A 23,469-nucleotide genomic window follows, 5' to 3' on the forward strand; every position below is an offset into this window, starting at 1 on the left:
AACTTTAATTTATAATCTTCCCCTGCCCCACACATGTGTACACACATACACGTTTTTTCCTCATACACATTTTCTCATGCACTTTATATAACCTATCTCTCTCTCTCTCTCTCTCTCTCTCTCTCTCTCTCTCCCTCCCTCCCTTTCCCCCTCCTTCCCCTCCCTCCATCCCTCCCTCCCTCTCTCTCCACATCTCATTAACTCTGTGTGTGTGTGTGTGTGTGTGTGTGGGTGTGGGTGTGGGTGTGGGTGTGGGTGTGTGAAAGAGGGGGGGGAGAATGAACGAACAAACGGATGCTTCAGAGCAGATCGCATTTGTGGGAATGTGGAAGCCAGCAGTTGTCACTTGTCTTTAAGCTCTCCACCATATTTTTTGAGACGGTCCCTTACTCCGTCTGCAGCAGAGCCCAGCTGCAGTGGTGCACAGCCCAGGTCCTCGAGCTTGCACAGCAGTCCCCGATGAACCATTTCCCCTGGTCCGTGCCTTTACTTCCCAGATACGCTCACTGCATTTCAGATTTGCTTAGTGACACGTCAGTTATTCCAGAGAGGATGTGTCTTCTGTGTCATTTTTTAATAGTTAGATATCTAGGGTTGAAGTTTACATTTTACTGTCAGACTTTTGGTTAGTGGAGACTCGGAACCAAATGCAATTAAAATTTTAGCTGTGAATGGGCAGTGAACAGTACCAAGAGTGATGCCAGACTTCTATAGTCAAGGGAGGGTTTCTCTTTCTTCCCCTCCTTGACTGACAGTAGTTAATTCCAGTGAGAAAGCAAGCAGGGACAAGCAGAACATGGGAGGGAGAGCCGGCTGGGTTTCTACGAGGCCCCACTTGGCCTGCTGACCATGGGCCTCCTAATCTGAGACAAGTGGTCCTGGAGAGAGGAGACAGGTGCCTACCCTGGGGTTCCAGTGATAGCAGCTCAAAGGCTTTGGGGCCTGGCTTCAGTCAGCGACTTCCAGGCATGAGAGGCCTGTGGGCCCAGAGAGGAAAGGCACCTAATGGAGTTGAGGGGCAATCGTCACTGTTACAGCTGAAGGAGCTTTGCCTCTCAGGGGTGAAGGCTCCCGTGCTGTCTGAGGCACTGCTTGTTTAGAAACTGGGCTTCTCACATCGTCTTGGAAAGCGCAGCCTTGTTCCTCTAGCTTCAGTTTCTAGATGTGTTTCCTGAAAAGCAGAGACATCTCACTGTTGACTCGCCCTGCTTCCAGGCTTCTGTGACTGCCCCGCACCCCCACCCCAGGTCCTGAGTCCTCTGGCCATGGGAGGGAGCTCCGCCACCCAGGCCTGTGTCCCTGCCTTGGCACAGGAGCTGCTGAGCTCTGCTAGAGTAGAAGGGATCCAAACACACATCCCCACTGGTTCCCTGGACTCTCAGCTCTGCACTCTGGCTGGACTGGAGCTTCCTGCCAGGGTGCTGGACCCCAGCCACTTCCTCCAGAAGCTGATTTACTGGCTAATTATGTTACTCACCGAGTGTGTGCAGGGGACTGAGTCTAAGACCTTCCTTGAACGCCAGTCTTCAGATGCTCCGGCTCCTGATGTCCTCAAGATTACTAACAAGACCTTAGACAGAACTTTGTAAATACTTGTGTTGTTTAAGGACTGATGGCAAGGGAGGGAAAGACCTACATACGTGCAGTTGTTTTCTCCAAATTCTGTTGGCTCGTGATTAATGGAGTCCAGGTGAGGGTGTGGAGGGCCAATTGTATACGCAGCAGGAATTGCTCTAGTCTGCGGCCTGTGGCCTGTCGCAACGTGATCCTTACTTGGTGGTGGTGTTTGAAAGGGCAGGACTAATTCTTATGTGGAGGACCTCGTGCCCCCTGGTCACTGAGCAGCCTGCAGGCCACACTGCTACCCTGATGCCCTGGAAGTGGCTCCTCCTTCCCTTGCTCTCACAGCGTGTTCTGTCCCTGATTCATCTCTCTCTTGCTTATCATGTTATGTGGAGCCTGTTAGTTACCGAGTCACTGTGGGCATCATGCTTACTCCTTGGCAAGAACCAGAGACCGTGAGTCTGTCTTACTTTAGTGAGCTGCGTTTTTATTCATACCCCGCTTCAGAAAGGCAGAATGCATTCCCAAGGCAGTCGGTCGTTGGCTCTGCGTCCGCTCCTTAAGCGTATGTGTGTTTTCAGTTGACTGGTAAAAACCACTGGCCTTTGTAGTTTTCGTTCTGTTTTCGTGTGTTTAAACGCTGTGAGACGTCCGTGTCACATTAACACGTGACCTCACATGCTTAACTATCTTGGTGATCAGAACACTTAAAATCTGCTCTAAGCAGTTTCCAGGAATACGGAATGGTCACTATATTCAGTCACCTGAACCTTTTTCTCCTAACTTTTGCATTCCGTGACCAGTATTTCCCCTTTACCACCCGCTGCCTGCCACCCTGACCTCTGACCCCAGATAACTTCCGTCTTACTCCTCGTCCCTGAAGAGTGTGACCTCTTTAGATTCTGTCTGCGTGAGATGGAGAAGTGTCTGTCCCTGCCTGGCTGTTCATCAGTCTTGATTGTCTTGCCTGTGATAGTACAACGGTGTCTGTGACAGCTCGAAACACTCCTTTTGAAGGCATGGGCGGTAGTGAATTGTCAGCCCTGAAACACGCCACTCTTAGGCAGGAAGCCATGTTTTTGCTTTTCAGTTATGTTAAGAATGCATATCACAGGGCTTTCTTTCCCCAACTTAAAGAAGGGTCCAGTGAAGAAGTTTAATATCTGGACACTTCCGTTTTCCATCTCAGTGTTCGACTTCAGTTTTTAAACATCGCTCTGCTCAAATAAATCGAGTAACCGTTGCGACCAATGTAACCGACGACAAGACTGGCCTTATTTAAAATTCCCTATAGCATGATTCTGCCTAGCGTAGCAATTGCACGACCGGTTTCTATGGGGAAAGGCAGTAGTATGTTCACAGTGGGTGCGTCTGTTGTGGTCCTTAAGGCAGAGGGTGTGGGGCAGCTCGGAGAAGCAGAGAGAAACACAGTTCTCTACCTTTCTGAAGAACTGAGCCCAGCAGTTTGTTGGGCAGCCCCAGCTTTCGACCCTGTGAGGCCAGAAGGCGCCTGACACCGGGACGTGCAGAATGGAGCACCCCTGGTGGAGGTGGGGCACCTGGCAGGATCCTCAGCTTGCTGGGAGCCCCACTTAGCTTCTCTTTCTTGGACCATCTTGGCATAGCTCCTCTTTCTTGGCAAGACCCTCCAGAAAGTTGCCATTAACACCGCAGACTAATGTGCAGCGTGCCTGTTCTCTCGGTCCACTCCATCCCTGCTTACGTTCCTCAGAGCCCAGCTTGGCTGTGTCTAACCTGGACCTCCGCCTTGGTTGCCTGAGTGGCTCTTTCTTCACTTTTGCATCCCATGGTGTGATCTCTAAAGATGGTGACCACATTTCCTGCCTCCTTGCCCACTATCGTCTCTCACACTTGGGTGGAAGGCTAAGCTTCCCAGGCACCAGGTCCTGCAGACGCAGTCGGTGCCTCCTCCGCTCTTCCTCTTCCTCCTGCCTGAGAGGCTCTGCTATTGCCTAGGGCCGTCGTTGGCTTTGCCTGCACCTCTGCCCTGCCTCGCCTGCTAGCATGTGCTAGACCCTGCGGAAAGCCACATGGCTGGCGGACAATTTCACAGGCGGCCCAGGCGCCGGCCCCTTCTCTCTCATCTCCGCAGCCGCTGTGTGTCACTGTCTCCATTGTTGGTGTACAGCAATCCCGGTGTGCTGCTGATAAGTCAACTGTATTGTAATACACATATTATACCCTATAATACGGTCAGTTAGTAACAGACTGCTGAGTCAGCTCGATGCTGGACTTGGCCGGGTGGCTTTAACACCACACGCCCCCGTCTCCCCGTCTTTGAAGCAAGCGTGGCGTTCTCTAAATTAGGTCAGGCTCTTGGACACACACTGATCTCTACTCTGCTGCTACTGTGGGCTGCAACCGGTTTCCACTTCCCACTCTTCAGGGAGGTCAAATGGCGTCAGCAAAGTGGGCAGGGCCACACAGCAGCAATTCTGGCCATCACAGCCATGTGGCTTGCTCTGAACATCTCCAGTTCCTCCCTCCCCCCTCCCCCCTCCCTCCCTCCCCCCCTCCCTCCTCCCTCCCTCCCTCTTTACCTTCTTTCCTTCCCTCCTTCCTTCCTTTTTCCCAAACCTCTTCTCTCCTCTTTCCCTTTTTTCCTTTCCTTGAAGCCCTGGGGCTCAAATGCAGACATCACCAGTGTGCCATGTCCAAGTAGCCCTCTGCCCCCAGCCCTTTTAAAAATATAAAAACTCCAGGAACTGGAGCGACAAAGTCTTGCCACACAACCACGAGTTCAGGTGTCCAGCAAAACCAAAAAAAAGCCAGGCGTGGCCACTCATACCAGGATTCCCGGCACGAGGGAGGCAAATGCAGGAGGGTCTCTGGGGCTTGCTGGCTGGCTACTCTAGCTGAATCGACAGCTCCAAGTTCAATGCCAGACCCTGTCTCAAAAACTGAGATGGAGAGCAGCTGAGGAAGACCCCAGTGTTGACCTCTGGCCTCGGCAAAGCCACACCCACACCTATTCACTTCGGAGAGGGAACTCACGACAGACCACGGCGTAAGGATACCACTAAAGTTCATTTCATTGGTGTTCCAGGAGCAGACATGTCTCAGGACAGTTTGAATCATGTTTCTTGAATTGCATAAACCTTGCTAATCGCAATATCCATTTGCAGTATTCTTCTCCTTTAAAGTCGTAAACATTAATGAGTTTGGCACTGTTTGCCCCACACATGGGATTGTGGTTCTCCAAAGCAGGACTTGCCAGTTCCTAGAGGAGAACCCGGGATTATCTGTCTGCTTAGAACAGCAGAGCCTAGATGGGCCCTGCTAGCTTGAGCGGCACCCAGAAGTGGACTGGAGGTGATGCTGGGTTGTACCGTCCGGCACATCATGTGCTCCGTTACTTCCTGACCTCTTCTGGCTGCTTATCGATCAGTAGACGCCTGATGAGACCTACTGAATATGGCACCTGCTTCATTTCTAACAACATGCACACATGAACCCTAGAGGCAGGATTTGTACCGTGTTCTAAACCACGCCTCTAGAGAAGGGTGCTCAGTGACTAGATCAGAGTGTATCATATGCATGTATGAAGAAGCCACAGTGAAGCCCAGTGTTCTGTACAATCAGTGTATGTAGCTAGAACCTGTAACCTGGCTGTATGAATGAGGCCCTTCTCCTGCCTTATCCCCAGGCTCTCCTGACTTCCTGGGGTCCTCTTCCTTTTCTTATAAACCATGATGGTGGGGCTGGAGAGATGGCCCAGGGGTTAAGAGCACTGAACGCTTTTCCAGAGGGTTGGGGTTCATTTTCCAGCACCCACATGGCAGCTCACAGCTTTCTGAAACTCCTGCGATCTGACACCTTCATAAGATTATTGATTCTTAGTCCCTGCCACTACAATTTTTCTAAATACCTAAGTAGTTTAGTTACACATTCTAGTGACGTTTTTGCCTGGGGTTGGCACGGTGGTAGGTTTTAGATTATATGAGAAAAGTCATTGAAATAATGCTTAAGCATTTTCTCCTATGTTTGACCCGGGACTTGAAGCTGGACCCTTGGGGTTTATAAATACATGTATTGATAGGGTTACCAGTGTGTGGTGTGGTACAGTGGGTTTGTTAAGAATGGAGATTCAAGGGGTTGGGGATTTAGCTCAGTGGTAGAGCGCTTGCCTAGCAAGCACAAGGCCCTGGGTTCGATCCCCAGCTCCGAAAAAAAGAAAAGGAAAAAAAAAAAAAAGAATGGAGATTCAAAAGCCAGATCCACTCCCTAGCTGTATGACGTTGAATAGCTTTTCAGACTACATCAAGGTGCAGCTTGCTTAGATGTGGAAGTGGCCTTGTGAGAGAATCTTCTTGGGCTGCACAGATAGTTCAGTTAAACCTGGTGCCCCGAGTCCTATCCTTGGGACCCACATAATGGAAGGAGAGAACCATCTTCCGCAGATTATCTCGACATCCACACAGGTGCTGTGGCGTGAACACACACACACACACACACACACACACACACACACACACACAGCTTTGAAGTCACTGTGGTCCTCCTGCCTCAGCCTCCTGACCGTTGGATTACACATGCCTCGAGCCGTCACACTCATCTTCAAAACTACGCTTCTGCTGATTGGTGCTAAGGAATAGTGTGTTACATGGGGAATTTTGCATTTGACTTGCCTTTTGTCCCCTTTAATTCTCTGCAGGCTTTTGTGGAGGCACAGAACAAGATCACAGTGCCGTTTCTTGAGCAGTGTCCAATCAGAGGTCTATACAAGGAGAGGATGACTGAGCTGTATGACTACCCCAAGTACAGCTGCCACTTCAAGAAAGGAAAGCGGTACGTGGGCTTGAACGTCTTTGTGTTCTTTCCACGCTCTAGCTTCATGTTGTCTTTAAAAAACAAGAGAAAGTGTGTGTGTGTGTGTGAGAGAGAGAGAGAGAGAGAGAGAGAGAGAGAGAGAGAGAGAGAGAGAATGTGTAGTGCACGTGCGAGAGGTTTGTTTCTTCCTCTATCCCTCCCCTCCCTCCCTCTCCCCTTCCCCCTCCTCCCCCTCCCCCCCTCCCTCCCTCCCTCACCCTCCCCTTTCGCCCCCCCTCCCTCACCCCCTCCCCTCTCCTCTCCATTGAGATAAGGTCTTTCTACATAGCTCTGACTGTCCTGGAACTCACTATGTAGATAAGGCTGGCCTCAAACTCACAGAGATCTGCCTGCCTCTGCCCCCTGAAGGACTAAAGGCTCACGCCACCACTTTCCTTCTACCCTGATTTTTGAGACGGGCTCTCTCTGAGAACTTGGAGCTTACCAGAGCTGGGGAGTAAGACATGACGGCCACTGTGCCTAGCTTGTGTCGGTGTTGGGGATTCCAGCTCAGGACTTCATGCGGTAAACATTTCACCCACTGAGCCATCTCCACAGCTCCCCTGAGCGCTTAAAATGCCAAGTCCAAGTGAGGTGTGGCGGGGCACTCGGGAGGCAGAGGCAAGGGGCTCTTTCAGTTCTAGGCCAGCCTGGTGCATAGTGGGACTGTGTCTCAAACAAAAGAGGTGCACATGTGAACCGAGCAGTTTACAAAAGGAAGTGACTGTTGCGTTTGAATGTGAGAATAGTTTTTGTCCCGCTCAGTGCTTTCCACCGCCATAAAATAGCAGTTAAGAAATTTGGCAGTGATGAGGCCTGTGAGACTAGACTGTAGTAAATCTTTATTACCTTTGGTTACGTGGAGAGCCTGTGATTTGTAAACAATGGTAACTTTGACTTGTAGTACTTGAAAACATTTTACTATAGGAGATTTTTTTTTCTATCCATGGCTGGCTTACAAAGCAGGGCCTGTGAATTTTGCCCTTCTGTTCTAACCGTTTCTAGCACCCACTTGAACATAATCTGTTGTTCTTTTTAAAAGAATTCTCTGTGGATGCGCCGTCCACACATCTACCCGGAATTCCTTAGCTCCCCCCGCAACCCCCGTCCTACCTCAAAGGGATGCCCTCTGTGTGCCACGCCCTGCCTGGCACCCGCCTTCCTAGGTCTAAGGGGAACACAGCCCTGTCCACCTGGGTGTTTGGTGAGCGTAGGGACTTGGTGGCCCCGCACAAACCCTTCTCTTTGCAGAGGCGTGCGGCTTTCACACCTGGCAGGCAGCCAGCCAGGCTGTGGACGCAGACCAGAATTTTACAGTAGAAACTCTGCTTTCTTCCCACATTGGGAAGAGACCGTCGCGGCTTCATTTGGCTGCCAGTGCCATTTTTAGCCGACTGCTCTGTCTCTACCTCGCTCTCCAAACTACAATATAAGCCGTTTGCATACACCCAAGGCAGTTCAAGTTTTTACCTACTGAAGTCCTCCTTCTGACTGTCTCATACCGGCTGTTTCCCCCTGGGTGTGGTCTTGTGAAACTTGCTCCTACGTGTGTTTTTGATTTCTTCTCGCAAATAGAAAAATGCCACAGCTAAATACAGGGAATTTCTGTCCCCAGGTATTTTTATTTTTACAATACAGGTTTGCAGAACCAGCGAGTATTATATGTACAGGACTCCTTAGAGGGGGAAGCCAGAGTGTTCCTGGACCCCAACACTCTGTCGGATGACGGCACGGTGGCACTCCGAGGTAGGTGCTGCACAGCCAGGTCCCCGGGAGCCTGAGGTCGAGACGCCAAGCGGGCTGTGCACCATTCTGTAGAACAGATGCACACATCTTATCAGGAAAGCTAACCTTGTACACTACATCTAGACCACGGGAATCGTCACGTCCACCTTTCTCACTCTGATGGCATGACGCAGAGGTGGAGAGAAAGTCACACTAGATCCAATAACTTCTGGGATGTTGAAGTGTCATTCCTATTCTCCATAACTTCTAACCTGACTAGAAACACTTAAGCCCTCTTGCAGGAAACAGGAGCCCTGCAAAGAATCTTCCAGCTATAAAGTGGACGGGTGATTGGAGCATGGCAATGTAGGCATTGACAGTCTGTTAGAATAAAGAGCAGAAGCACTCAGTCTCGTGGAATCGAACCCACTTGGTGCCCTGATCCTGAAGATGCTGTTGTACAAGCTGAGTCCAAGAGCATCTCGCCTGCAAGGGCTGTGTGTCCGCATTAAGCCTGCTCCCAGTGCAATCCCCTCCGTAGGCTGTAGCGAAGATAAACCTTGATTTGTTCTGTGTAAGGAAGAAGTGTGTTGTTCTCAAGGTCTGGGGTTTAATAGTTACACAGTCAAATTGCTGCCTAATAGACCAGCTAATCCTAAGGAAGACCAGCGTGTCCCACGGTCCTGTGCTAAAGCACCGTACAGGTTTGGTCCGCTAGAACCGTGAGCTTGAGCGGTGATGTTTATTACTCCACTGCGGAGTCAAAGGGCCCCATCTCATTGGATCTGTGGAAAGACCATTTCTTAACCGTTTCCAGCTATGCCTTTGTTACTTAGTGGTCCTCTTCACCCCCAAGTAGGCTTAATATATAAATGATGATACGTATTGGAAGTGGGGTACCAGCTTTTTTGATAAGAGGATGTTAGTGTCTCCATGAGTTTGAATCTGTGATTTAAAATGAATTCAGTGCTCTAGTTATTAATCTTTGAATGTCTGTGGTGCCCCGAAAACTAGGATGTAGAGAGTGATTTCAAGTGCTTTGGAGTCCATCCCAAAAATTACTTAATGGCTGTAATTTAATCCTATTACATGCTACGTATCATAATCCAGTCATTACTATAAAAGCAGATTTCCCCGTACTTACTCACTTCACAGTATAAATAAAATATGCTGTAGGTCCCGGATGAGTTCTGCTTTTAACCGAGCTACTCATCGAGCTGTAAAACTTTCATACAGAAGCATCTTAATGGACAATATATTCCAAGGTTTCCTTTTACCCAGGGAGAGAGTCTGGCCTAAGGGGGTTTTGTCTTCTTAATGGTAATTCCTTCAGCCTCAGCTGAGCTGGGGTTGGTCCCCATGCTATGACAGGCAGCTTGGACTGTGTGGGTGATGACCGCAGGCAAGGTTAAGAGTTGTACCCGAAGGTCACACGGCCATTCTCTGTGCCCCACAGGTTATGCCTTCAGCGAAGATGGTGAATACTTCGCCTATGGTCTGAGCGCCAGCGGCTCAGACTGGGTGACCATCAAGTTCATGAAGGTCGACGGTGCCAAAGAGCTTCCCGACGTGCTGGAGAGAGTCAAGTTCACCTGTATGGCCTGGACGCACGATGGCAAGGGAATGTTCTACAACTCGTACCCACAGCAGGACGGCAAGAGCGACGGTACGTGAATATTCGCTACAGTGAAGCCCGGTTGAATTAAAGACTATGACTTCTTGTAACTAAAAGGGAAGCTGGGTTGACGGACGCCGCTTACGGTCCTGAATGTATCTGATCTTTTCACATCACAACACACGTGTTATCCATCAACCCATCGATCAAGTTACAAAACCTTTTACAGTTTTGTGTTCTTCTGGCCGTGTCCTTTGACCGCGTGCAGCACTGGTGGCTGGCGGTGACCCCGTGGCTGCAGGTTGGTTAGTAATTGTGACTGGTTTAAGAAGGCCAGCGCCTCCCAGCTGTAATCTTGCTGATTTCTTGGTGCCGTGTGGAGGGCTCTGGGATTGACATGAGCAGTTTTCATGTTTCCTACCAGCGTTCCTAAAAGAGCATGGGTTCTTAAGACCCATAACGTGTTTCTCACATTTTGCCTTGTATCACGTGTTGTCCCAAAATTGCTTGGTACATTTTCACAGTGAGAAAATGAAGTTTAGTCTCACACCAGTCTTCAGGATCAGCAGTATATGTGAATTGCTTTTTGGTGATAAGCAGCCGATGTCTAGCATTTAAAAAAATAATAATTTAAATAAATTAAAAAATATAATTAAAAACTAATTTGAAACAGTAAGTTAAAATAATATAAATATTAAAAAATTAAAATTCACAGAAGAATTAATAAAGATATATATATATCTCCTTGGTGATGCCTAGCATTTTAAAAATAAATAAATAATTGATTAAAAACTAATTTAAAATAATTAAAATAATATAAATATCAAAACAATTAAAATTCACAGAAGGGTTAATAGAGATATGCATGCATATATCCTTGGTGTCGTCACCAGAGGGAGGAATAATTAATAACTTAAAATGAGCTAATCTGCCATGGCCGTCGTCATCCAGAGTCCGTAGCTTGGACTCAGCTGTGAGGCATTACCATGGCTGTTATCATGGAGGTTGATTTCAGTGCCTTGGAAATCTTTTATGCTCCACCGGTTTCCCCTCCCTTCCCTAGTGCCAACCCTGACCATTTCTTTTTCTGCCGTTTCAGACAGGGTCTCACCGTGTTGCCCAAACTGGCCTTGAACTTAGATCGTTTTGCCCTAGCTTCCCAGGTACAGGGAACGGGCATGTGCCGCCGTGCTGGGCACCACTGGCCCTTTCTGTCTGGATAGTTTTAGCTCTACAGACACAGCCTCTTCAGCTCCTGCCGTTAGGCCCTCCGAGGAGCACTTCTTTTTAATAAGGGGGAACATTTCACGGTCTGTCATATTTATCCCTTCCTTAGCTCAAGGAAGCTTTCCTTGTTTTTAGCAGCTGTGTACCAAGTTGCCATCACGGATGGACATTTGTGAGCCTTTGCGTGATGAAGTCCAGGCATCACAGTTGCCAGATCTGAGGGGGAGGAACCCCTAAGAACCATCCTCCAAAGCCTGGGCCCCCCTCCCCCACTAGCAAACTGTTGAGGGTCCCTGGCTGGCCCCCCAGTGTCTGCGATGCTCTCAGGGTTTGGGGAGCTCTGTGCTGGCTGTGTTTTCTTGTGATTTGTTTCCTGGTGACACAGGATGTGTGGCCCTCATCCACAGATTGTTTATCTTGATGGCCGAGTTCATCAGTGACCTTTTATATCTAAAAATGGGGCACCTACCCCAAGGGCCACTTAGACTTCGCCCACACTATCCTTCATTGGTTAGCATTTTACATTTTGGTCCGTGATCTTCTTTTGAGTTAATTTTCGTGAGGAATGTAAAGTTTATGCCCAGACATGCGATGTTTTTCGGTTTTCTAGTACCGTTTGTTAAAAAGCTCGTTATCACATCGTATTTCCTTCTTTGTTCGTTTATTAAAGATCAACGGACTGCGTTCACGTGGGTCTATGTCTGGGCTCTCAATCCCATTGTTAAACTGCTTGCCTGTGTGTTTTGCTTGTATGTTCCACACCATCACGAGTCCTGTAGCGTTTTCTTCTTTTCAACTAATTGTTCATTTCCACGTCTTAATTCAAGGTCATGGCGTCACGCGACCCCTTCGTAGGCGTTGATTATTGTGCTTCTCTCTTGCTCACTGCCCCACCCTCACCCCTCCCATCCTCCCTGGTGCCCTTTCCTCCCCTCCAGCTAATCAATTCTTCCGCCATTTAGTGCCCTTCTCTGTCTGTAAGAGGGAGGTCCATTATCCTCAGTGTTCCACCTCCCTCCTGTTTTATTTTAAAGCAGTGCCTTGCCCGGTAGAGCTGGCTGCAGTGGCCTTGGCTCCCCAGTGCTGGGATGACAGGTGGACACCACCGTCCCTGCCGGAACAGAGTTAGCTGGGGTCAGGCCTCCAACCTTTTCTTCACCTTCAGTGCTGGCCGTGGCTCTGAGTATTTTTGTTTCTGTTGCTGTGATAAAGATGTCGAGCCAAAGCATCTGGGGAGGAAAGGGTTTATTTCGCCTTACACTTCCAGGTAATACTCCATCGCTGAGGGAAGTCAGGGCAGGTCCTCAAGGCAGGCACTGAGGCAGAGACCACGGAGGAATGCTGCTTGCTGGCTTGCTCCCCGTGGCTTGCTCAGTTTGCTTTCTTATACACCCAGGGGTGGCACTGGGCCCAGTAGGCCTGGCCCTCCCTCATCAATCATCGATCAGGAAAATCCCTCCATCAGATTGCCTGTAGGCGTTTATCCAGTTGAGGTTCCTTTCCCCAGATAACTCCAGATTGTGTCAGACTGACACAAAACAAACAAACGCCACCAGGGCAGTTCCTGTCTATCCACAGATTGAGATACTGGGGTCCTGGCCTTGTGGCTAAAGGTCATGTTGGGAGGAGGTGACACATTGGTAGCACTGAGATTTCCCTCCATGGGCATGAGGTGTCTCCATTTATTACTTATTTCACTTCTTTTGGGTGCTGACGATTTTCCGTATGGACCTTGTGCTACTTTGTTAGATTGGTGGTGGATTTTTTTTTCACTTTGTAGGCCGCCAGTGGTAACTTCACTCCTCTCCTCACTTGCTGGCGTTTGCCCTTGTGTCTTTTCACGCCGCGTCCCGCAACCGTCTTCTCGACACCCAAGATGTTCTTAGCCTCGCCCGATGGAGGTAGGCCTCCTTAAGATTGCCAACTGCGTTTCAGCAAGTGCGTTCTGTTCCTCAGGCACCGAGACGTCCACCAATCTCCACCAGAAGCTCTGTTACCACGTCTTGGGGACGGATCAGTCAGAAGACATTCTGTGTGCCGAGTTCCCCAATGAGCCTAAATGGATGGGAGGAGCCGAGGTATGGTATGCTCGTCCTCAACGACGCGCCTCGCGGGTACTTGTGTAAATATTTCTAGTAGGGATGTGAATATTTCTAATAAGGGTTTCTAATAGCTGTGAAGTACCAGCGTGGGACTTTAAAACACTGCTCTTCAAATGGATTACTAAGAGTGAGGATGGTAAGTCGTTTAACTGTTAATTTCAGCATTAAAGTCTTAATAAAAGCAAAAGCTGCTTATGGTTATGGTGACATAAAGAAAGCATGGGCATCCCAGAGATTTGTACCGTGGTCTTCTAGGATGCTTCCCATTGCCCTCAGGCGAGAGGGAGTGACCGAGCCTCTCAGTGTTCTTTCTTCATTGGTGCCGTGTTTTCTCACCAGGCATCTTGTAGACATTTCCCCACTCGATAAGGATTCATGCACGCATTGAGGGTGGGTCTTGTATTCTGCGTCTTGAGAGTCAGCCGTGAGGGTCCATCGGTGCTCTCACAGTAAGAGCCCAAGTTTCCATCTGTGTACGAGGAGTTGTTGATGACGGAAGGGGAGCATCCTGTGTGTGTGTGTGTTTTTTATTGAGGTTGGGATGTAACATCCCACTGTGGGTAAGAATCCACCAGAGACCTGTTAGCAAGCCGGGGCACTCTCTCTCTTCTGAAAAGCTAGCAGGACTTTGGCAGGAGAGGAACCTTTTAAATTTTAAATTCCTTACTTCCAAGTCTGGTTGGAGGGATACAAGAACAGTGGCAGCGTCTTGTCCCCGTGTCTTCACGTGTAGTAGTTTAAGTCGTTCTTTAACTAGACCAAGAGGCAGGAGTTTCCCGCCATGACTCATTGGGTGTCAGTCTGGTGAGGTCTGGAAGGTTGTGCTTCTCTTTCCTCTGTGACTGGGAAGGGAGGGACTAGAGGAAGGGCATGGCTCACCCAGAGCCGTTTGCTGGCTGGGGTTTGCCTGGGCTGCTCAGCTGTGACTGCTTCCCTCTGCCATCCTAGTTCTGTGGTTCCTGCTAACCTTTCCACCCTCCTGCTTCTCTTTCTTCTTGAGGTGTTTCTGTGAGGTTCACAGGGCCATACCTCTCAGCAGGGATCTTTCCCCTTAGCCTCCTGGCCCAGAGGAAGTCACAAAGCTGTCCTCTCAGCTGCCTTCCAAGGACCTCAGGCCACCTCCTGTTCACAGCCCCTCCTGTGCCTGGGGAAATTTTGTCCTGGGCCTCTGGGGTCGAAGCACAGGACAGCTGTCACAGACAGGCATCAGCTACTTAATGTGGATGAAGGGTCAGGGTGGAGGGGAGAGGTTGCCCTGTTCCACGTCAGATGGGCCACCCCCACCAAAGACTTTGTTATTTTGAAGTCATTTGTGAACCAGAACTTAAACAAAAATCTCAAACTTCCCAGCAGAGGGCGCTGCAGACTAAAGATTGTGGAAACCCTCACAGTGAGGAGGGCTCAGACAGCTGGGTCATACACTGGGGACTTAACTCTGTCACACCTTATTCTTGAAGTTTTTGTCCTTTGAATCCTAAATCTTAATATGTATTGCATATAGCCGTAAGCTATTTTCATACATATTAGCTTTTGATCTCTAGGAATTTAAAAATACATTCTCGTATATACAGTTATAGATGTTACACATAGACTCACGTGGGAAATTCACACACACACACACACACACACACACACACACACACACACACACAACATGGAGTCTTGTTTTCTATTGGCCAACTTCTCCTGGGCGTGTGGCCTACCCTGGAGTGTGGTTGGAATACACAGTGTGTTGGTCTAGGGGGCACCGGAGGCTCATGTATTTAAATACTTGGCCCCGGGTAGGGAAACTGTTTGGGAAGGATGAGGAGGTGTGGCCTTGTTGGAGGAGGTGTTTCACTGGGGGAGGACTTTGAGGTTTCAAGAGCCCACCTCAGGCCCAGTTGCTCTCTCTGCCATACCTGTGGCTCTGCTGTAAGTTCTCAGCTACTGCTCTAGTGTCTGCCTGTCTGCCCTCCTGCCCACCTGCCTGCCCACCTGCCTACCCACCTGCCTGTCCACCTGCCCTCCTGCCTGTCCTCTTGCCTGCCCACTTGTCCTCCCGACCACCTGCCTCTGGTCTCCCTGCCCTGATGGTTATGGGCTCACCTTATGAAACTGTAGGCCAGCAGCCAGTTAAATGCTTTCATTTGTAAATTGCCTAGATCATAGTGTCTCTTCACAGCCGTAGAACAGTATTCAAGGCACCTAGTGATGGAAGCCCCAAAGGCGGGAGCTGGTTTTTCCTTTCCCAGAAAGTATCAATTGCAGGTAGCTTCTTGGTGGGACTTTTGTCCACAAGGGGAACCCTTGTTTGTGTTAGGATTGTTTGTGTCTGGTGTCACTTGTGTCCTGTCACAGTCTGTAAGTTCATATGTGTCATCACCCACCATTTCTCTCTCCTCTCTCTCTCCTCTCTCTCTCTTTCTGAGACACAGAGACACAGACTCTGAGACACAGAGAGAGAGAGAGAGAGACAGACAGACAGACAGACAGACAGACAGATAGACACACACAGAGACAGACAGAGGAGCTGTTGATTGGTGACATGGGGAGAAGGACCTGGGAGGAGTTGGGGGAGGGGAGAGAATATCAAAATGTTGAATGAAAAAAAGTTTTAATAAAATTAATTTTTTTATTAATTTTGAGAATCTTTTTTTTTTTTTTTTTTTTTTTTTGGTTCTTTTTTTCGGAGCTGGGGACCGAACCCAGGGCCTTGCGCTTGCTAGGCAAGTGCTCTACCACTGAGCTAAATCCCCAACCCCTTAATTTTGAGAATCTTATACATTGCATGCAATATATTGTGGTCATATTTACCTGCTAATGGCTCCCATATCTTCCCCCCGACCCGTTCTACTCCCTCCCAACTGCATAGCCTCTTTTTTGTCTGTTGTTTCAGATCGCTCACTGATTCAGATTTGTGCCACCCACATGATCATGGATGTGGCGCCCACCGTCCACCACAGTGTGGTCACTTTCTCTAGGGGGCACCCTCTGAGAGAAAAATGAGCTTCCCTCCCTCGGAAGCTGTCAATTGTCTGTCTGTAGCTTCTCAGGCGGGGTCAGTCTTCTCCCAAGTGCAGCGTCTACTCTCCCCACACCCTCTCCTGAGCTTAGGAGGGAGTGGCTCAGAAAGCACGCCAGCCACCTGACTTACTCAGCCACCGGACTTACGCTTCGGACTTTGATCAAGTGTGACTTTTTGCATTAGCCACCGTCCACAGCACCGAGACAATGCAGAGGCACTGATCTGCGGGTTTACAGATAGGGATTTAGAGGTCAATCTGACGATGTCCATTTACCAAAGTAACCACTGTAGCTTTCCAGGAGGGTCCCATGAGCACCCCCAACCTTCGGTTCTTTAGAGTATCGGGCACACATTTCCTCCTGCGGAGTTGACCTTCAGTCCAGGCAGAAATAGTTGGTTACCCCATAGCATTCTTGCTACTGTTTGCACCCAGGGGCATATCACCTTGCTGGTTGTTAATGTAGCCCAAGGGCATAGCTGGGTAAGACCCTTGATGTCTTTCCCACCCAGCAGTCGGTATAACACCCCAGTCACCATACTGATTGCCACAGCATGCCCGGGAAGACAGACGGCCTCAGAAACCAAGCTGGAGACCTAGCTGTGGGCAAGCAAGAGGGCCGTGCTGCCCCTTACAAAGCAGCTCGGTAGGAATTCCACTTTATAGGAGTGGAGGTTAGGTGTCCCCTTGCTGAACAGCTTGGGACTGACTTCCTTCCTTTAGATCTTGCACTGTTTGTGTATACTTAGTAAAGCCCTGTGCTGCTTCATGAACACCTAGTCTAGTTCGTTTTCCTGCCCCTGTACTAAACACCAAGACGCAGAACAACCTGGGGAAGGAACGTATTTCATCTCCGTGGTTAGAGTCAGTTATCAAGGGAAGGTAGGGCGGAAACCTTGGGGAATCGGTCCTCAGGCTCACATCCGGCAACCTTTCTCCTATAGCTCAGGCCCACCTGCCTTGGGATGGTTCCACCCACAGTAGGAGGGGCTCTCAGACATCCATTAGCAATGCTCTTGGGGCTCCCTTTTCCAGGTATGTCAGGTTGAGAGCCAGGATGAGCCTTCCCAGGACCCCACTTGATGATCTTCATGGTCTATAACACATGCATCGCTGAACGTCATTTTTTAAAGGGCCCGTATCTCGACAGCTGCAAACTGTCACTTGAGCTGCAGTGGTGTCATATGTCAGCACTCCAGCGTACGTTTGCCTCTGTGCATGTGTGGAGGTCACAGAAGAGAGATAGTTCACACCTTCCATTATGGTTCTCGGGACCAGGTTTAGATTATTGGGCTTTGCTCAGCTAGCATCTCCCCCTACTGAGCCATGCTGCTGGTCAGATTTGGGGTTATTGAAGGAAGGGAAATAAATGGAACTCTTGAATATCCCGGCTTGTGTACCAGGAGAGGAAGAATGGACAGATTAGAGACGTCAGTGCCCATCCCTTGCCAAGAGCTGCATTATTTCGAATAGGGTTATTATTTTCTTGGTTTGTCTGGTTTGGTTTTTGCTCAGGATGTTCTGCCGTATGCAGTTCTAACTTACCAGGCAGCGTGTATCAGATGGTGTTTGGATAGATTCTGCCATCCATGAATCCCTACCTGAAAACTCATCACGGGCAAGGAGTTGGGCATTTGGAAACTTTTCCTTAATTGAGTGTTGGGAACAGACTCAGTATCAACGTGATGCTGTTAGGATTCAAAGCCGTTATGAAAGGAGTCCAATCAATCTGGTAAAGGTCGCCTTAGAGGAACATGGTGAACTCTCCAAGCTGTTAAAACCCGTTTCCCTGCCTCGGTCAGCCTCCGGTCTCACGAGCCTCTGCTTCCTCTGCACCCTTACATACACAGTTCTCAGCTCCAGCACCCGACACAGAAACAGGTGACTATTTTAGTCCTAGAGGGTGGCATCTGTCAGTCCTGAGACATCTGCTGAGAATGAGGGCATTGCGTATAGCCTGGGTACACACTAGGCAGTTCCCTGGTGACGGGACCCCATACCTACTCTACCGTAAGCAGTTGTAAGCCTGGGAAGCCTTAAGCAACTGGTTTTAGAAGCCTGGCTCCTCCTTCCCAAAGCATTCTGGGATCTACGTTTTTCAGAGCTTTCTCCATTAGTTCTCTGACCATCATACATCATGCTCAGTTAACAAAATATCAGTTATTCTTGTTTGTGTCTGTCTGTCTGTCTCAGACGTCTTAGTGTTAGCCCTCTAAGCCCTGCCCTAGTTGGTTTTCCGTGGAATCTAGAATCGAGTTCAGTGGCAGCCCCTGGATAGCCCCTCAGTAATCTGGTTGGATAAACTCGTCCTCAGCTATGGTCCACTGAGTAGCTGTGTTTGAGGCATGTCTTTGGTAGAAGAAATAGAAACTGGGTGATCTCAGTGAAATCAGCCACCTTTGGTGGCACCCGTGTGCCCTCGTCTACTCTGGGCAAACGGATATGCTTTCTTTTCGCAAAGGTTTTGCCTGCTCACGGCAGGAGTGAGACTGCATACAACTCTGTGTCCATTTTTGGTAGTATTTCCACGTGTCGGCAACCAAAGCCAACCCCGGATGACAGCGTTCTTAGTTACTCTCCATCGGAATACCAGTGTACTAAAAACCTCATGATAGTAAGAACGGCGACTTTCAGCTTTGATTCCTGCCAATGCCGTGAGGAAGGAGAGTAGATCTAGTCTCGGGACATAGCTGCCTTGTTTATGGTGATGCTGACCTTTAATCAAGGAAAAAAGTGACTGTGACTTTAAGGAAGTTCACAAGACTTAAAATCTTTGTGTATCTTTAAAAGAAAGGACGTGGAAACTAGGAACTAGGAATTGCATATTTCATAACTGGTCGGGCTAGCATTACTGCCTCTCTTTTGCACACAGTGTTTTTAGTCAGATTGCTTCCGGGAAGCGAGGTTATTACAGCTTCTATCCTATGGCTGAAACAGCAGTACTCAGTAGAGGAAGACTTAGGCTGCCATCAAAGACTCTCTTGTTTGTTTGCTCCTTGATTTTTCCCCCCCTTTTCTCTGGCTTTTTTAAGAAAGTCACCTTATCTGTTAGAGTCGGGAAGACCTTATTAGCACAATGTCTGTCTTCCCACTGATCTCTAAAAAAATCATCTTTAAAATCACCTTAATGCAGTCTAAGAAGCTAGGCAACTGTTAATTTTTAGTTGAGAAAGGTATTTTTTCTAATCTGTACATTGAGAGGAAAGTAATGTATACATAGTTTTGGGATTGGCAGCTTGAACATCGAAAATACCAAGACATTTCCAGTTAAGCAAATTATATGACTCCGTGATGATCACCAGGAGGAGGTCCCCTGTCTTAACTGGCAATGTGACAGTGGCGTGCCCTGGGACTTGTGCCTTAGACTAACTATGAACTGCTGGGCCTGTTAGTCTGGTGGTGCTGGGGGGAGCTCTTGGGACGTGCTAGCAGCAGCTGCTCGCCAAGGTCTGGCGCTCTTGCACGAACGTTTCCGTTCTGTTTTTCCATTGACTGGGGCGCTGCAGCTGAAGCACATGTCATTTGTGATTGATGTGGCATGGCTTTAAGCAGCTGCACGGTTTCTGTCTGTTTTTCAAAGGACGGGAGAACAGAAGCCTGAACTAATTAATGTTAAAGAGGCTGCTTTGCATAATATTTAATAAAATTGTAATTGCGATTACGGGTGCTTTTCGCATAGGACGGTCTAAAAAGGTAGGGCTGAAATGATGAGCATTAGTTCCTTAGCTTTCTTTATTAAAAGCAGAAGAGAAGTAAAACGTGACTCTGGTCAGTCTGAAGTGAAAAAGAAAGGTTCGTAATGAAAATGACTCGAGGTGTTGGAGTTGTACATGCTGTAATTCTAGCGCTCAGTGAGTGGAACCAGAAGGACCAGGAAGGAATTGAAGGCCATCTGTAGTTGCATAGTGAGTTCAAGGCCAGTCTGACCTACATGAAATTCTGTCTTTAAAAAAGAAAAGTGTATATATGCACACATACACACATACAGACACACAGACACATACACAGGTCTGGGACTGTAGCTGATTGGTAGAACACATGCTTGACCTGGAAGCATCACGTTCGCCCTCCAGAACAAGAGAAGAAAAGGGGGAAAAGCAAGAAGAATAGAACACTGGAAAGACTTGATAACACTGGTTTTTAAAAAACTGCAGAATCTCAGATTGGATATTGAAAACCAAACCAGGTCTCATTTCCTTTCAACGGGCTCGGCATGCAGTAGGGCCTTCTTCACTGGCCACACCGGTCAGTACGGTTCCTGCCTCAGCTCCTGTCCTGCACAGCCAGAGAACTAAACACAAGAGCTGAAGCAGCCGTTGCAAGAACTTCATTAACAGATAATTAATTGGGGGTGATGCATGAGAGAGGTTATTCCTACAGACGCCTTAGTCTTCTGCCTTGAGGTGCTTTAGGGACCCCAGCGCAAGGATGAACAACTCGGAGCATTTTATTCTCACCAAACTAAGGATCCAGAGGGGCTGAAACTACTAGAATTTGTGTGGCCAAGGGGACTTCCCAGGATGAGTCATAGGGATTTACTTTAGGATGGCTCAGTGGCTTCAGCTGTCTGTCAGGACGCATGTGCATTGAATGGGACTCCCTAATTCAGGCTCAGCACAACTCCCCGGAGCTATAAACTACTAAAGGCTTGACAAGGCTTGGTGTTATTACAAAAGTCGCAACATTGTTATCACAAAAGTAGCAAAGCCTTATCAGCACCTAGGGAGACAGTGGTCCCTGGGGAGCTAGGGCTTCTGCAGTCAGGCTGCAGGCCACAGCCAGCAAGGCTGGCAAGCAAGTGGGAAAGGAGCCAGCTGCTTTGCCAACAAATTAATTGATTCAAAACATTTTACAGGCAGATTAGAAAAGAAAGAGTCCTGACGACATTCCAAGTCGCAGAATCCAATTCAGAAGTCACCACATGGCCAGTGAAGCAGAATAATGTGACCCTAAAGCCAGAAAAATCCTTAATCCTAGGGAGAGATTCAGGAACGGCAAGTGAGTCAGCAGAGATTTTAAAAAGTTACAGAAGTAATCTACAAAGGCTTTTGGACAATGTTAGACAGGACTAGGAGAAGCTCATTGTCTGAAATGCCAAGATAGAGGCGAGGGTGTTCTTAAAATGCAAATGAGGGGGAAATGCAGAAAAAAAAGTTACGTTTGATTAATTATACAAACCCACAGATAGATCCAAGGCGCGCAGCAAATCCCAAGCACACTGTTAAAGCTACCTCTGTAGTAATCTACTTGCAAGTGAGTGAAAGGAACAAGGAAATACCAAAGGCCTCCAGATTAAAAGTGCTCCCGAGTGTATGAACGCACTCACAGTACACACATACAGTATACACGCACAGTACACACACACACAGCGCACACGCATGCTACATATGGATAAAGTCAAACTAAGTGACAGTTCTGTGGCATTGCCAATGAGCCGTGCCAAGAGACCTCCCCATGGGCCCTACCCCGGTGCTCTTTTTAAAACTACAGACTTTCACCACATGTCCTGTCCCCCTTGCTAAGATTTCTTCCTGTTCTTTGTGGCATCTGTTGGTGTGTAATATGTGGCATAGTTCCATACTCGGGTGTGTCTCCTTTGTCAGGTGTGACATTTTCTGTGACTTTACTGACGCATCATTAGCATACAGAAACAAAACATACATGAGTTTGTACCTAGATACTTACAACATGTCTGTGGAGTGACCAAATAAAAGAACAACAGTTAGGTACAGCAGACTTCCTAGATAGAACAATAGTCGTGTACGCCTGTCTGTCTGTCTGTCTGCGTGCATTCATGTCTGTTTCTGTGTGTGTGTGTGTGTGTGTGTGTGTGTCTGCCTGTGCTTGTGCCTGTCTGTCTGTCTGCCTGTGTGCATTCGCATTCGTGAGTGTTTCTGTGTGTGTGTGTGTGTGTGTCTGCCTGTGCCTGTCTGTGTGCATTTGTGAGTGTTTCTCTGTGTGTGTGTGTGTGTGTGTGTGTGTGTGTGTGTGTGTGTGTGCTCATAAAGATGAAGGATTTAAAGAATTCGCCCCATGACTAGAGGCTTGCCAGCTCTTTAACTGGAAGAGTGAGCTAACAGATTGGATACTCTGCAAAGAGTTGTACTTGGGCTCTGTTCTCTTAAGAGCCATAGCTGGTTAGACGAGGTGCACCCACATTGTGGAGGGAAGTGTGGTTTACTCTGTGTCCACTCATTTAAGCGCCATTGCTACAGAAGCCTCTTGATTAATGCTTAACCAAATATCCGGACTCTATGGCTCAGCCCAGTTGCCGTAAACTTACCAATCATGAGTCTGTAGTATCTCATAGGCTGCAGCCGGGCGATGACGTAAGTTGGCACTCCTTACTTTAGATTCCTATTATTAATTTTTTTTTTTTTTTTTTTTACTACCTGTGGGTATGCTTTTTCATACTTGAAACTCCCAGAAGTGGAGGCTTTTTCCCTCTGAGATCCTATGGTAGAACTGACTAAGGAAATGGATGAAGATCTACTCCAGGGAAAGGTGTGAATGTGGCCCTGGACTTCCTACCTGCATCCGCTCTGTTAATCCTTGCTCATTTAGAACCATAGCCCTATAAACGCAACCCTCGGCAGACCTAGAGGTGAAGCATGTTAGTGTTCAAAATATCAACCTACACTTTCTCAGATAATAGGCGAGGAATTTAAATACAAATTACCACTTCCTATTTCCCAATAATACTTAAATTCCTGCGTGTTGGGCAGTGGACCGCGTCAGGAAACTTGGCAAGGTTGAGTGGGTTTAGAAACCCTGGCACCCACCTGAGGATGGTAGGAGTTTCTCTACTCCCAACCAGATCCTGGCTTGGGACATGTGACCACAACTCCCCACGTAAGAACGTGACCAGTGGTCACGTAGCACAGAACACAGAACTCCGTGTTAATGAAGTATCTAGATGAGCTCTGAGGGTTCACCCAATGAGCTTCCCTTCCTGGACAGTCCTTTCTACAAAAGGTATCTGGTCTCTGGTCCGCCCTGAGGAAAGCGTATGCACCATTTTCCAGGATGGACAGTGAATAAACAGTATAGGTAAGCATCAAGAACAGTCTTGGGGAGCATGGAGAAAGTCTACGGTGAGCCTACTTCTCCCATAGAAGGTCCCTCTGTGCTCCCAGACATTCACCTGCTAAGCTAAGCCAGAGTCACCCCTCCCCTCCAGCCTCACGGCAGATCCAAGGCCTCCTCCATTCCAAGTCCTCCACCCAGTTGTCAGAACCCCAACTTCAACCTCAGCCTACATCGTTCCTCGCCCAGGCTGGGGTCCCCATCTTAGGCTGTGTTTTCCCACCCCCTGAGCAATGTATCCGCATTCCCAGCAAGCCCAGCACCTGATGATGGCGTAGGGTAAAATACAGTCTTATCGTCCTGCTTTTCGTCTGCC

General features: G+C 48.4%; 1 protein-coding gene across 1 annotated transcript in view; it reads left to right on the forward strand.

Moving 5' to 3' along the window:
- Positions 1-23,469, forward strand: part of Prep (prolyl endopeptidase) — a 95,102-nt gene that overhangs the window by 16,158 nt on the left and 55,475 nt on the right. The window contains exons 3-6 of the mRNA XM_032888595.1: positions 6,239-6,372; positions 8,009-8,139; positions 9,575-9,784; positions 12,917-13,038. Coding sequence (XP_032744486.1) covers positions 6,239-6,372; positions 8,009-8,139; positions 9,575-9,784; positions 12,917-13,038 — 597 coding nt within the window. The remainder of the gene's footprint in view (positions 1-6,238; positions 6,373-8,008; positions 8,140-9,574; positions 9,785-12,916; positions 13,039-23,469) is intronic.

This window comes from Rattus rattus, chromosome 18 (assembly GCF_011064425.1).
Source record: "Rattus rattus isolate New Zealand chromosome 18, Rrattus_CSIRO_v1, whole genome shotgun sequence".
Taxonomy (NCBI): Eukaryota; Metazoa; Chordata; class Mammalia; order Rodentia; family Muridae; genus Rattus; species Rattus rattus.